We start from the raw sequence: 15,960 nt of genomic DNA on the forward strand, positions 1-15,960 counted from the left end.
TGTTTCAACATTAGCGCTGGTTTGTCCGGCAGTTTTGATGGGACGGCAACAGCTCGGTCCTGTCGGTGCCGGATATCACAAAGTTTCCTGTACCAGGTTCAAACAGCATCATACAGGGTTATTTCCTTTTGAGAAATACATCAGTTCATCCAGACAAACTGGTTATGGCATTCTTTATCAATGCAAATTGATAAACTTACGACAATGGTGCTCAGCGTTGCCCCATTTAATGACAAGCATCTTAGACCATTATCGGAGACTGCCTCATTCAATATTGATGAATAGCTATTTGGTTTAACCAAATCATGCCAGCTATAATTCTGACAAAGGGTCATCGACCTGAAACGTTAACTCGGTTTCTCTCTCCAAAGATGCTGCCTGGCCTGCTGAGTATTTCCAGCATTTTCTGTTTTTATGCCAGCTATAATGTCTGCTGCCTCGGCTTCAGGATCTGCAAGGGAGGTTCACAAGTTTGAAAAGTAGGCTCCAATCTGGTAATGGGACAAGTAAACACCCTCTTTTGCCTTGCACCATCATCCCTTTTATCATTTAATCACTCCTGCACTCCACCCTATCACAGACCCCCCCCCCGCCCCCTTTTCCCAGGCTGTGTTTGCTTGTAAACTGCAAAATCTCTAACTTCTCCCATTTCTAATGAAAGGTGATCAACCTGAAAGGGACTAATGAGATGAGGAACTTAAAGTATTTAAGATCAGTACAGAAAAAAAACTTGAGAAACTAAGGGGACTAAAAGCCAGCAAATCCCCTGAACCTGTTGGCCTCCATTCTAGGGTTCTAAAAGAGGTGGCTGCAGAGATAGTGAAAGAAAGAAAGAGAAAGACTTGCATTTATAAAGCACCTTTCGCAACCACCGGACGTCTCAAAGCGCTTTTCAGCCAATGAAGTACTTTTGAAGTGGAGTCACTGTTGCAATAGTGGATGCATTGGTTGTTATCTATCAAACTTCCTTAGATTCTAGAACGATCCGAGCGGCTTGGAAGGTAACAAATTTAATCCCGCTATTCAAGAAAGGACGGAGAGAGAAAACAGGGAACTACAAGCCAGTTAGCCAGACATCAGTCATTGGGAAAATGCTGGAATCCATTATTAAGGAAGTGATAACAGGGTACTTAAAAAATCTTAAAAGCATGTTGACTCTGCCTAATCATATTATGAAAGGGAAATTGTGTTTGACAAATTAAAGTTTTTGAGGCTGTAACTAGCAGGGTAGATAAAGGGGAACCTGTGGATGTAGTATATTTTGATTTCCAAAAGGCTTTTGATATGGTGCCACATAAAAGTTTGCTACGCAAGATAAGGGCTCATGGGGTTGGAGATAATATATTAGCATGGATAGAGGAGTGGTTAATGGACAGAAAACAGAGTAGGGATAAATGGGTCATTTTCAGGGTGGCAGGCTGCAACTAGTGGGGTGTCACAAGAATCAGTGATTGGGCCTCAGCTATTTACAATCTGTATTAATGACTTATGTTGTATCCGTGTGTTAATGGAGACACGGAATGCAGGAGTTGGTTTAACAGGTGTTTACTGAACAAAGTCTGGAGGTGAACTAAAAGATACAAGACGCTATAAAGGCTTATATACCCGAGTGGTCACTACCGGTATTACAGTACACAGGGGCTCTTAAAGGTACATACACTACAATTCCTCCCCTTTTAGATAATTAGTACATAACATTTTAAGTAATCATTAATTAACATGTTTACAAGAACAATAATCTACACATTTGCTGCAGTTAATCAATTATAAGTCAGTCTCTCTGGAGGCTTCCTGACTCGGTCCGGATAACGCCTCGGTGGTGTAGTAGGTTCTTTTGGCAAGGTCGATTTGGCTTGAATGCCAGTGTCGGGTTCATCTGGTTCCAGTATCACCGGATCGGAGGTAGATACTATGGGTATCTCTGCTTCATCATTAGGCGTAGAGAGTTGTGGTGTAGGTTGTCCCTTTTCGGATGATTCTATGATCTGGTCAGCATGGTGCCTTATTATGCTTTCACCAATGTCCACGGTATACATCAGCGGTCCTAGTCGTGTGCAAATAGTTCCAGGCTGCCATTTCTCGGTACGGTAGTCCCGGGCCAAAACTTGTTGACCTATCTGGAAGGTTCTAGTTGGCCTTTCATTCATGCCTTGAAATTGCCGGTTCTCTACGTCCCTTCTGATGTTTGGCTTGATCAAATCCAGCCGGCATCTTAGTCTTCTATTGAAAAACATCATGGCGGGAGTTTGGTTTGTAACCACGTGTTGCATTCCTGTATGCAAACAAGAAGTTATCTACCTTATGTTGTAGATTTATGTCTTCATTACCCATGGCCTTCTTGAAGGTCTGGACAAACCTTTCAGCTAATCCATTGGTGGCGGGATGGTATGGGGCGGACGTGTAGTGCTTAACCCCATTGTTTTTTTTTAAGAACTTCCTGAATTCTTCGGACACAAATTGCGGTCCATTATCAGAACAGATCTGTTCAGGCAGCCCATTCCTGGCAAATATGGTCCTTAATACTGTGATGGTTTTTTCTGTGGTGGTGGAGGACATCTTTATTACCTCCGGCCACTTGGAGTGTGCATCAACCGCGATTAAGAACATTGAGTCCATAAATGGACCAGCAAAGTCGATATGTACCCTTTGCCATGGAGATGAGGGCCACTCCCATGGATGTAGAGGGGCTTGTGGTGGGGCGTTTTGGACCTTCTGGCATCCTAGACAGCTCTTGGGTCATTTTTTCGATGTCTCCATCGATACCTGGCCACCACACAAACGCTCTGGCTAGGTTCTTCATTTTCACTCCACCCAGATGCCCCTCGTGAAGCTCCTTTAGCACTTTATCCTGGAGTTTGGGTGGAATCACCACTCTGGATCCACACATCAAGGTTCCTCGGCACACTGACAGCTGTTCTCTTCTTTGCGAGAATGCTAGCAACAGTGGTTCGCCATGTGCTGGCCATCCTTTCACCGTTAAATCGTAGACTCGAGAGAGAGAGAGAGAGAGAGTCGGGTCATTTCTCGTTTCCTTTTCAATGGTAAAATTTGTTACTGGTAGACATTCTACTATGGTTGAGTGGAACATCTCCACTGGGTCCACTGTAGGTGCCTCTTCTACCGTTGGCAACGGTAGGCGCGATAAACCGTCAGCATTCCCATGCTGTTTTGATCCTTTGTATTCTATGTCATATTGGTGTGCCCCTAGGAAAAGGGACCACCTCTGTAGCCTTTGCGCTGTCATAATGGGAACGCCCTTTTTAGGGTTGAATATGGAGACGAGGGGTTGATGGTCAGTCAACAGGGTAAATTTTTGTCCGTGTAGGTAATGGTTGAATTTCTTCACTCCCCACACCAGGCTGAGTGCTTCCCTGTCGATCTGGGCATAGTTACGCTCAGCTGAGTTCAATGAGCGTGACGCAAAAGCTATCGGCCGCTCGGAGCCATCAGGGAATCTATGCGATAATACCGCTCCTACGCCGTAAGGGGATGCATCGCACGCCAGTCGGATTGGCAGTGATGGGTTGTAATGAGCGTGATCAAGCCTTTGCATTTATGGAAGGCACGTTTACAGTCTTCGCTCCATTTCCAAATTACTCCCGTTTGTAGCAGTGCGTTAAGAGGGTGCAGAACAGTTGACAAGTTCGGTAAAAATTTATGATAGTAATTTATCAATCCCAGGAACGACCTTAATTGCGAGACATTTTCAGGTGCTGGGGCTTTTATGACCGCTTCAATTTTTTCAGGTGACTTATGCAACCCTTCTTCGTTAATTATATGGCCACAATATGATATTTGTTTCTGGAAAAATTCGCACTTGGGGCGATTTGCTCGTAGGCCCCGTTCTCTCAGCCTAGTGAGCGCCTGCTCCAAATTGGCAAGGTGCTCGTTGTCGTTTTCTCCTGTTACAAGGATGTCGTCTAGGTAGCATTGAGTCCCCGGAATCCCTTGCAGGACTTGCTCCATAGCTCTTTGCCAGATAGCTGGAGCTGATGCTACTCCGAAAACCAGTCGATTGTACTGGTACAGGCCTTTGTGTGTGTTTATCGTGAGATATTTTTAGAGGCCTCCTCAACCTCCATCTGTAGATATGCCTGTGCCAAGTCAATTTTGATGAAACGTTTCCCTCCGGATAGTGAGGCGAAAATATCTTCTATCCTTGGAAGAGGATACTGTATCGTGTGAAGGACCGGGTTTACAGTCACCTTGAAGTCCCCACAGATGCAAATTTTTCTCTGTTCTTCAGATTTATCATTATTCAACGTTTTCTTCATGACCGGACGATGGGTGTTGCCCACTCGCTCCAATCTACCTTGGATAACACGCCTGCTTTTTCCAAATTCTCCAACTCTGCCTCGACTGCTGGACGAATTGCGTATGGCACCGGCCTTGCCTTAAAAAACTTGGGAATTGCCGCATCTTCCACTTTTATTGAGGCGGTGACGCCTTTTCAAGGTTCCTAGTTCCTGTTGAAACACTTCTTTGGCGTTAGCCAAGATGTCTTCTAATCGTTCAGGTATGACGTCATCATCATTTTTTTTCTTACTGGTCACCGTCAGTGCCTGAATGGAGTGCCAGTCTAAACGTATCTTCCTGATCCATTCACGTCCCAACAACGGTGGACCACCATCTTGCAGAACGTATAAATACAACTTCTGTATTTCCTTTCCGTTGTATACAACAGGCACCTTTATTTTCCCTCTGGGGTATACTTTCTGCCCCGTATAGGTCTTCAAGATAAATGGATGTGTCTTTCAAAGGTATATGCGGAAATAGCCGCTCGTAATCCCGTCGACTTATGGCGGTCAGAGCTGATCCTGTATCTAGCTCCATTTTAACTGGGGACCCCGCTATCGTGAGGGTAACCCAAATGGTCTGGTAATCTTCTTTGGCAATTACATTATGTAATTTGAGACAGCTTAGTCTCTTGTTTCCGGAGTCGCTATCGCTCTTCTGGTCTTCGGCGCTACTGTCCGTCATCATTTGTACCTTTCTGTACTTTTCCTTATTGATTTTTTTTCTGTCAGTGGATTTTTTGTTTCCAGATCGGCATACACGTGCAATGTGTCCCATCTTTCCGCATTGCCTGCATGCGATAACATCTCTTGAAACCCCGTGTCATTTCATGGGTGCCGAAGTCCTGTGGCTTTTGCTGTATCTCTACAGCTCCTCTTGCTGCTGCTTCGTATGATACAGCCACACTGAAAGCCTTGTCCAGTGTCAAATCTTTCTCAGAAAGTAGCCTTTTCTGTGTTCCTTCACTTAGGAGACCGCAGACGAATTTGTCTCGTAGAGAATCTGCCAGTCCTGCCCCGAATTGGCAGTGCTTTGACAGCTTTCTTAATTCGGTGAGGTAATCAGCGTTACTTTCATTCTTGTGCTGATTCCTCCTGAAGAATTTGAATCGTTCCGCTATCAGCAGCGGTGTTGGGTTTAAGTGCTCCTGTAGGGTATCAACAATCTCCTTAAAATTCTTGTCCATCGGTTTGGCTGGAGTGATTAAGTTTCGTAACAGCCCGTATGTCCTTGCGCCCATCAGATTTAGAAGTACCGATGCCTTTTTATCATCCTCTACTTCATTCGCTGTGCAATATACCTCCACTCTTTCCACATATGTGGTCCAATCCTCTATATCACTATCGAAAGCAGTAATATTGCCAGTCTTAAGCATCCTGAAAATCAAAAATGGCGCCTCCTGCGCTTTCCTTTCTTCCCTGCCGAGAAAAAATGGCGCCTCCCGCGCTTTCCCACCGCTGCCGACAACGCTGTTCTCCGCGGTTTTTATTTACACAGATATTTTTTAATAGTTGGAGACTCGTTCCCGTCGGACTCTCTGGGACTTTTCCCTCCCTCTGCTTGGTCCGAATGCCGACCTGCTTTGCAGCGCCGGCCGTCTCCCGAGTGCTCCACCCTCCGTCTCTGTTTGCCTGCGCCTTCCGACTCGCTGCTCGGCCCCGCTGCAGAGCCACCCGATCGAGCCCCAGCCCGCCGCCCAGGAAGGATTAGTGCAGTACCTGCCACCAGCCCGGCTAGCTGGTGAAACCACAGTTTTTTTTTTTTTCTTTCTTCGACCTTCGTCTGAGGAATCGATCTCCTTGAGGTGCTGCCGAATTGCAGGGAAGTCCGTTTCCATTTCGTCGCCACTGTTGTATCCGTGTGTTAATGGAGACATGGAATGCAGGAGTTGGTTTAACAGGTGTTTACTGAACAAAGTCTGGAGGTGAACTAAAAGATACAAGATGCTATACAGGCTTATATACCCGAGTGGTCACTACCGGTATTACAGTACACAGGGGCTCTTAAAGGTACATACACTACAATTTAGATGAAGGACTGAGTGCAATGTACCCAAGTTTGCTGACAATTCAAAGCTAGGTGGGACGGTAAGCTGTGAGGAGGACGCAAAAAGCCTGCAAAGGGATATAGACAGGTTAAGTGAGTGGGCAATAAGGTGGCAGATGGAGTATAATGTGGGGAAATGTGAGGTTATTCACTTTAGTAGGAAGAATAGAAAAGCACAATATGTTTTAAATGGTGAGAAACTATTAAATGTTGGTGTTCAGAGAGATTTATGTGTCCTCATTCAGGAAACAAGAGTTAGCATGCTGGTACAGCAAGCAATTAGGGAGGCAAATGTCATGCTGGCCTTTATTGCAAGGGGGTTGGAGTACAAGAGTGAGGAAGTCTTGTTACAATTGTACAGGGCCTTGGGAAGACCACACCTGGAGTACTGTGCACAGTTTTGGTCTCCTTATCGGAGAAAGGATACACATGCCTTAAAGGCGGTGCAACTAAGGTTCACTAGATTGATTCCTGGGATGAGAGGGTTGTCCTATGAGGAGAGATTGAGCCTATACTCTCTGGAGTTTAGAAGAATGAGAGGTGGTCCCATTGAAACATACAAGATTCTGAGGGGCCATCCTTTGCTCCTTAACCTGTCCCATTACCACCTCCTCTTGCCTTGAATATCTCTTAATGTCTCTCAATGTCTCTTAATCTCTCCTGCTTTCTATCCTATCACTGACCTTCCCTTTTGTTCTTTCATCCCGTCCCTTTTCCCAGCCCCTAAACTTGCTTTCCATTTCCTGCTTTTTTCCAGTTCTGACGAAAGGTCTTCGACCTGAAACATTAACTCTGTTTCTCTCTCCACGGATGCTGCCTGGCCTGCTGAGTTTTTCCAGCGTTTTCTGTTATATAAGATTCTGAGGGGGATTGACAGGGTCGATGCTAAGAGGTTGTTTCCCCTGGCTGGAGTGTCTAGAACTGGGGGGCATTGTCTCAGGATAAGGGGCCAGCCATTTAAGATGGAGATGAGGTGGAATTTCTTCACTCAGGTTGTGAATCTTTGGAATTCTCTACCCCAAAGGGCTGTGGATGCTCAGTTGTTGAGTATATTCAAGGCGGAGATCGATTGTTGATTCTGGGGGAATCAAGGGATATGGGGATCGGGCAGGAAAGTGGAGTTGAGGTTGAAGATCAGCCATGATCTTATTGAATGGCGGAGCAGGCTTGAGGGGCCGTATGGCCTACTCCTGCTCCTAATTCTTATGTTCTTATGACCACCGTAAAGGTCTTTTACAACACCAGCTACAGGCATTACAGGTAGTACAGATAAATGGGAACACTTTTATAATGGATTTTTTCATCAATATATTTTGAAATGGAATGCAGTAAGCCACTTATTATTTGTATTTTGGAAGATATATACTCAAAATAGCAGTATTTTACCTACAGCACATAAATGGAACTAAGAATTTGACAGTTACTTCAGATAATTTGGTACTGTAATAAATTTTGAGCTTCTCAGACCCATGGAATTAAAATGTTTGATCAAGTTGGTTAGTGCCATTCGACAGAGATATCTGCCACTGCCAGAATTCCTCCTCTCATATTCAGTAATCCAATAGGATTACAGGTCTCCTTCACTTCCTTGCAGTTACATCAATAACACCCTCCACCTCTGCCAAAAAGCTGTGTTAAAGAGATACCTTGTCAACAGAGACAAACATGTGCAATGAGTTAATTACTGCTGCTGTTGAGAAAATAACTACCGATTCCACCACTATAATTCAATACCATTTCACATACAAAAGATCCACAGAACAGACCTACTTAGCTTTACCTATGCCAAGGTAAGTTTACAAGCAAACTGTTTAACAATTGGAAGTTATCCAACAAAATTAGATCCTGATAAACCACCTAATGTCACTGAAAAAACTCACTGAAATATTAATTTTCATAACCTAGCAAATATTTAAGCATGCACATGAATAATGTGCAGTCCACACACAAATTACATGCCCAGAATCGGAGCACATGGCTGTGAAAGAGAGACACAACATTAATCCAATTTTTAAAAAATCTGGAACACGGCTTTCATTCCCAGTTAAGGATGGCATTCACCTAAAATGAATTTTCATACTCAACTTAAATAAATTACTTTATGCCAAAAAATCTGAAGCTTATCGAATTTAAATTGCAACTTGATGTTCAGGTGGCAATCGTAATACCGTACATGTATCTTTTCATATTTCTTAAGATACATAATTCTTTTAACGCAGATTTCAATTTCCACATACAAATGAAGACATATTATCCAATCGGGCAAATTCCTAGGGGTGGTGTTCCTTTAAGAGTTTGGCACCATGCACACACTGCTTGGTCAGGTGCTCATCACTACTCCCATTTTGTCAAGGCCTTTTCTTTCAACACAGCTTAGTTCTTTGGAGGAAGCGGCAAAGACCTCTCATTAACCCCCTGTAGTAGGAGCAAGAGAATACATTGGAGACAATAAAAATAGCAAACTCCTTGCTGTACAAATTTGAAAAAGAACCGAAGGCCTCGAGGGCACAAAGTTTGCATGTGGAAGGTGAGCTAAATTCAAAGAATGAGCAGGACCCAACACCTATAAGTAATGTCTTTCCTCAGTTATTCAAAATTACTCTCTCACCCTAGTCGTTCCCCCGGTATACCTCTCATCTCCACTCCCTTAAGTTCAAGGGATGCAGATTTGAACATCTTTGGCTAACAACTGGTTTAACCATCCATCGCCAGATCTGGCTGGACCACATAAAGCATTATCGGGTCCTGCTCTCCATTGCTAAAACTGCTCACTGTTCAAAGATCATCCTGGAATGCAAAGATAACCACTGGCTTCTTTACCCCAACACAAACCATCTTCTTAAACCACCCTCCCATGCCTCCTCCACCCTCACCTCCAACACAAGTGCGCGGAGCTCATGGACTTTTTTGTCACAAAGATAGAGACCATCTATTCAGCTGCCTCTGCCACTTCCCTACCTTCTCCAAGCCCACCAGGCCTAACCTCCTCTGAGGATTCCCCCTGCTCCAGCCTTGAATTTGTATCATTCCCCAGTATTTTTTTATTCATTCACAGGACATGAACGTTACTGGAAAGGCCAGCATTTATTGCCCATACCAAATTGCCCTCGAGAAGGTGGTGGTGAGCGGCCTTCTTGAACCGCTGCAGTCCTTGTGGTGAAGGCACACCCACAGTGCTGTTAGGTAGGGAGTTCCAGGATTTTGACCCAGCGATTATGAAGGAACTGCAATATATTTCCAAGTCAGGATGGTTTGTGACTTAGAGGGAACTTGCAGGTGGTGTTCCCAAGCGCTTGCTGCCCTCGTCCTTCTAGATGGTAGAGGTCGCGGGTTTGGGATGTGCTGTCGAAGAAGGCTTGGCAAGTTGCTGCAATGCATCTTGTAGATGGTACATGCTGCAGCCACGGTGCGTTGATGGTGGAGGGAGTTCATGTTTAAGGTGGTGGATGGGCTACCAATTAAGTGGGCTGCTTTGTCCTGGATGGTTGAGCTTCTTCAGTGTTGTTGGAGCTGCACTCATCCAGGCAAGTGGAGAGTATTCCATCACACTCCTGACTTGTGCCTTGTAGATGGTGGAAAGGCTTTGGGGAGTCAGGAGGTGAGTCACTCGCTGCAGAATACCCAGTCTCTGACCTGCTCTTGTAGCCACCGTATTTATGTGGCTTGTCCAGTTAAGTTTCTGGTCGATGGTATGGACAGCTTCATTATCCGAGGAGTTGCGAATGGAACTGAACACTGAAGTAATCAACGAACACCACCACTTCTGACCTTATGAAGAAGCGAAGGTCATTGATGAAGCAGCTGAAGATGGTTGGGCCTAGAACACTGCCCTGAGGAACTCCTGCAGTGATGTCCTGGGGCCGAGATGATTAGCCTCTAACAGCCACAACCATGTTCCTTTGTGCTAGGTATGACTCGAGCCAGGGGAGAGTATTCCACCCGATTCCCATTGACTTCAATTTTACTAGGGCTCCTTGATGCCAGACTCCGTCAAATGAGCGGGTTACTGATGAGTAAGTGCAGTTTGATAGCATTGTCAACGACATCTTGTAAGAATATTGGACAAAAGAAGAAATGAACATCTTTTGCTTGGCAATATTAACCATACTACGTTGCAAATCATTGTAAGCGATATCGTTTAAAGCCACAGACTGTTCATGTCGGTCAGAAGCTGATCACATCATGGGGTCAGTGTCCCGATTAAGATATGCTAATATTGGAGCGATAGCAAAATACTGCAGATGCTGGAAATCTGAAATAACAACAGAAAATGCTGGAAAAACTCAGGCGGCCAGGCAACATCCGTGGAGAGAAATTAGAGTCGACGTTTCGGGTCTAACCCTTTTTCAAATCTGGAAAGGAAATGAAATAGATCGAAAGGCAGGGCTGGGAGAGAACAAAAGAAGTGAAGAGACATTAAGAGGTATTCAAAACGAGACGAGATGGTGATAGGACTAGTGGAGACAAAAGACGGCTTAGATTAGGTGTGAAATGTTCTGGCAGAATGAGACACAGCTGCCACGTGGGAGAGAAAAAAAAGGGGGGGGGGGGGGGGAGGGAAAAACCAAAACAAAGGGGTGGATAAAAAATATCACCATCTCGTCTCATTTTGAATACCTCTTAATGTCGCTTCACTTCTTTTGTTCTCTCCCAGCCCTGCCTTTCGATCTATTTCATTTCCTTTCCAGTTTTGAAAAAGGGTTAGACCCGAAACGTCGACTCTAATTTCTCTCCACGGATGTTGCCTGGCCTGCTGAGTTTTTCCAGCATTTTCTGTTGTTATGCTAATATTGGAGACTGGTCAGTACAATGGGGAGGATCAGGAATAAGCAGACAGGGCGGCAACATGTGAGGTGTTAATATCAGATTGACCACAACAATGGAGACACTGAAGCTAACACAGACTCGCTGCAAAATCACATTAACCATCCAAGTTGGCGTCAATGTGATCTTATGTTCCTTTGACGTGCCAGGGATGAAATTACAGTTTAAGGTGAACAATAATCAAACAAACAGGATAGCCATTCACTGTTGGACAGAGGTGTTAACTACAGTTATGATGGTTCAGGAAATGGGATAGAGGTATTGATAGATGTAATTGACTCTCCAGGGGACAAGAATGCAGTGTGCAACTTTCTTGTTCCTTGGGTTTCAAAAACAGAAGCCAGTTTATAGTTCAAGCTGTAGGGTCAAAACTAGGACTTACACCGAAGGAGTATGAAGTCACGGTAACGGAGGAAAGCGCAGCTTGACGGGCAACTGGGCCATTCGGCCTTATCCAGAATTGGCGTGGGTAATGTCAATACTCGCTGTATTCTGTTAACTACCGCTTAAATACTTACACATATTGATCTTTTACGTGTTGACAATAAAATAGCCACTATAAACCATATTGCTGTCAGTCTTGAACCATTTGACCTTTCCTCCACAAATTAAGAAACCACCCCCTTCCATCACTTTGCTGAAGATTGAAAGTAGGCTGATGCGGTGGTAATTGGCCGGATTGGATTTGTCCTGCTTTTTGTGGACAGGACATATCTGGGCAATTTTCCACTTTGTCGGGTAGATGCCAGTGTTGTAGCTGTACTGGCTAGAGGTGTGGCTAGTTCTAGAGCACAAGTCTTCAGCACTACATCCAGGATGTTCTTGGGGGCCCATAGCCTTTGCTGTATCCAGTATGCTCAGTCGTTTCTTGATATCATGTGGTGTGAATCGAATTGGCTGAAGACTGGCTTCTGTGATGGTGGGGACCTCAGGAGGAGGCAGAGATGGATCATCCACTCGGCACTTCTGGTTGAAGATGGTTGCAAACACATCAACCATGTCTTTTTCTCTAGTTTCTCTCCCATTTCGACTCACGCCCTCTCCGAGCTCATCTTGTCAATGAGACCCACCTCCTGCTCCCTCGACCCTATTCCCACTAAACTGCTGACCATCCAACTTCCTTTCCTGGCTCCCATGTTAGCTGATATTCTTAACGGATTTCTCTCCTCACATACTGTCACCCCTCTCTATCAAACCTGCCGTCATCCCCCCTCTCAAAGAAAGAACCCTTGACCCCTCCGTCCTTGTAAACTAACGCCCCATCTCTAGACTCCCTTTCCCCTCCAAAGTCCTTGAACATGTTGTCGCCTCCCAAATCCGTGCCCATCTTTCCCAGAACTCTATGTTTGAATCTCTCCTATCATGTTTCTGCCCCTGCCACAGTACCAAAACAGCTCTTACCAAAGTCACTAATGACATCCTATGAAGGTAAACTGTCCCTCCTCGTCCTTCTTGACCTGTCTGCAGCCTTTGACACGGTTGACTATACCATCCTCCTCCAATGCCTCTCCATTGTCATGCAGCTGGGTGGGACTGCACTCACCTGGTTCCATTCTTATCGATCCAGTTGTAGCCAGAGAATCACCTGCAATGGATTCTCTTCCCGCTCCTGCACTGTTACCTCTGGTGTCCCCCAAGGATCTAGTCTTGGCCCCCTCCTGCTTCTCCATCAACATGCTGCCCCTCGGCAACATCATCCCAAAATGCAACGTCTGTTTCCACATGTACGCTGACGCTGCCTAGTTCTACCTCACCACCACCACCTCTCTCGACCCCTCGACTGTCTCTAAATTGTCAGACTGCTTGTCCGACATCCAGGACTGGATGAGCAGAAATTTCTTCCAACTAAAAACTGGGAAGACCGAAGCCATTGTCTTCGGTCCCCGTCACAAACTCCGTTCCCCAGCCACCGACTCCATCCTGCTGCCTAGCAACTGTGAGAGGCTCAACCAGACAGTTTGCAACCTTGGTTTCATATATGACCCGCGATGAACTCCTGACCACATATCTGCGTCATCACCAAGACCGCCTATTTCCGCCTCCATAACATCACCCGACTCTGTCCCTGTCTCAGCTCATCTGCTGCTGAAATCGTCATCCATGCCCTTGTTACCTCTAGACTAGACTATTCCTGGCCAAACTCCCACGTTCTACTCTCTAAACTTGAGGTCATCCAAAACTCTGATGCCCGTGTCCTAACTCGCACAAAATACTGTTCATGCATTACCCCTGTGCTCACTGGCCTACACTGGCTCCCGGTCAAACAATGCCTCGATTTTAAAATTCTCATCCTCGATTTCAAATCTCTCCACGGCCACGGCCTCGCCCTCCCCTATCTCTAATCTTCTCCAGCCCTACAACCCTCATATTTCTGCTTCTCCAATTCTGGCCTCTTGAGCATCCCAAATTTTAATCATTCCACCACTGGCGGCTGTGCCTTCAGCTGCAAACCTCTCCGCCGCTCCTTAAAACTTACCTCTTTGACTAAGCTTCTGGTCATCTGTCCTAATATCTTCTTACGTGCTTGGTGTCAAGTTTTGTTTGATAACGCTCCTGTGAAACGCCTTGGGACGTTTTATTACGTTAAAGGCTCTATATAAATGCAAGTTGTTGTTAAAGGACCCGATATCTGAAATGTTATAACCTATCTTTTCTTCCCAACTAATCTGCTGTGTATTTCCAACATTTTTTGTTTTTATTTCATTTTTCCAACATTCAGGATTTTTTCTTTTACATCTGGTGTTGCGGGAGAGGGGTATGGAGCATAGCCAGACAGGATTGAATAGTGAACGTGGATACATATCCTAATTAACTTTTGGGATAAAGGATTTATACAAAACCTCCATTTAAGATAGCATTGAACAGCACACCCATCCGGGAACATTCCTGACTGAGACGGGCAATTAATATGCGATTTTCTTAAGATATTAATGCATTGCCACTGCTTGGCCAGCAAGTAAAGTTTTAAATTCAACAAAAAGAACAGATTTATTGCCGTCCCCCCAATCTCTTCCAAATCAATAATTAAAATATGCAATCTAAAATGATGGGAACTACAGCTTTGAAGGGCAATTGAAAATCATTTAGTAAATAAATCTCAAGAGAGAAAAACAGTTACCTTTCCTGAGTTTAACCTCTGTACTCTTGATTCACAGACTTTCTTCACAAACAGTAAACTGTTTATCTGATTCTTTATAGTGCTTATATCTGAAAATAAAGTTGCAAAAGTTATGCAAAACCTGGTTAACAACTCAGTTTTCTAAATCTTACTATTTAATAATACATTTAAATATCTTTTAAAAAATGATTAAAACTAGCTTACAGAAACTCTCAGTTTAAGTCAGTCAGGACTAAATTACTCAACTGACAGTAACATTATTTTACTAGAAGGTGTAACTTTATAAACCTGAGATTTGTGTTCCCACATAAACCTGGGGGAATAAATGTTACCTTGAGAGCTGTTTTTAGGTCTGTATTTGCACTGTTATTTACTCCTGATATTACACATCTTGTGTATTCTATGCAAGCTCCTGACCAAACAGCAGTCTGCCCAAAAAAAGTATTCAGAAAAGTTCTAAAACTGAGGATGACCTAGTAGTTCAAGCATCCATTTAAAGTATAGCAATCTCATCTGGGACAGAGGGAATGGGTTTGTCTAAAAATTCCTGGAAAATGGTGTTTTTTTTAAATCTACACCAGACTTAATGTGCTGAGACTGATCCTGCAGAAAGTGAGGGAAGGGAGTGCCCGTATGGCACTCTCCTCAAACAGTTGGTACAGCAAGCCTAGAAGCAGACAGTTGACAGGATAATGCTGCCACCACTACTCAGAGGATCTGAATGCAAGTTCACAAGAAAATGGCAGGCCTGCAGAAAGTTGCCACGGTAAGTCTTAAGAACAAGTAGAAGAGAGTGAAGATAGAGGTTTCCACCAAGCTTAAGCTTCCAGCAAGTTCAGGCCTAGTACTACCCTTGTCACATCTTCTCCCTCTATTCACCGGCACATACTCAACCAGCAAAACATCGCATACAAGGTGTCTCTTGGAGTCACCACCAATGTTCCTGCTAATTTTTTTTTGGGTGTGCAGCCCCTTTAACGGAATGCGAGGCCCATTCAAATTTCCACGCATGCGTGGGTTTTTCCTCTGTGAAGCCGCTGAGCGGCCCATGCAGACCTCCAGAGCACTGCGCATCCAGGCAGCTTAATGGGAACATTAGCCAGCACTGCAACATACTTTCCTCCCTGGCTGTTTTCAACCAGCAATAGAGAGCTTCATCATCGATAATTTGAAGTTTTATTTTCAGTGACAAAAACAATCAATTACTTGCCATCTTCATGCAACTTGTCTGGCTGCAGTTGACTCCTCATGATTGTTGCTTGCTTGCAGTTTGTGTGCAGTTGGTGGGCCATCTTATCAAGCAACAAATGCATACGTCATGCAGGATTCGCACTACAATAGGTTATCTTTCAATTAATCTCAGCTTGAATCCCATCGTTCAATCAAGGTCAGTCTGAGTAGATCCTGCTTAAGTGTTGGTTGTATTAGGGCTGGCTTTCATTGAAAAAAATATCAGGTCTTGTCGTTGGGATTGTTAAAACCAGGGGTTTGTTATAAGCAGGATTTGTTATAGGGAACTTATACTGTAGCCATCAAAATCTAGCTAAGAGTGTAGATGCATCCCACCAGCTGTATCTGTAAAGTTGCATAGGTAGTAAGGCTGTCTGCAATGCAGTTTACTATGGAGCATATGGCAAACTAAGGGCACCTGCAGCAGATAATTCAGTGGCACAAAT

General features: G+C 44.5%; 1 protein-coding gene across 15 annotated transcripts in view; it reads right to left on the reverse strand.

Moving 5' to 3' along the window:
- Window positions 1-15,960, reverse strand: part of snx13 (sorting nexin 13) — a 310,603-nt gene that overhangs the window by 79,853 nt on the left and 214,790 nt on the right. For all 15 annotated transcript variants that reach the window (XM_085988419.1, XM_085988416.1, XM_085988415.1 and 12 more), the window contains one exon: window positions 14,285-14,373. In XM_085988419.1, the coding sequence (XP_085844545.1) occupies window positions 14,285-14,373 (89 nt within the window). The remainder of the gene's footprint in view (window positions 1-14,284; window positions 14,374-15,960) is intronic.

This window comes from Somniosus microcephalus, chromosome 5 (genome assembly GCF_052327205.1).
Source record: "Somniosus microcephalus isolate GS21.2 chromosome 5, FLI_Smic_1.0, whole genome shotgun sequence".
Lineage (NCBI taxonomy): Eukaryota > Metazoa > Chordata > Chondrichthyes > Squaliformes > Somniosidae > Somniosus > Somniosus microcephalus.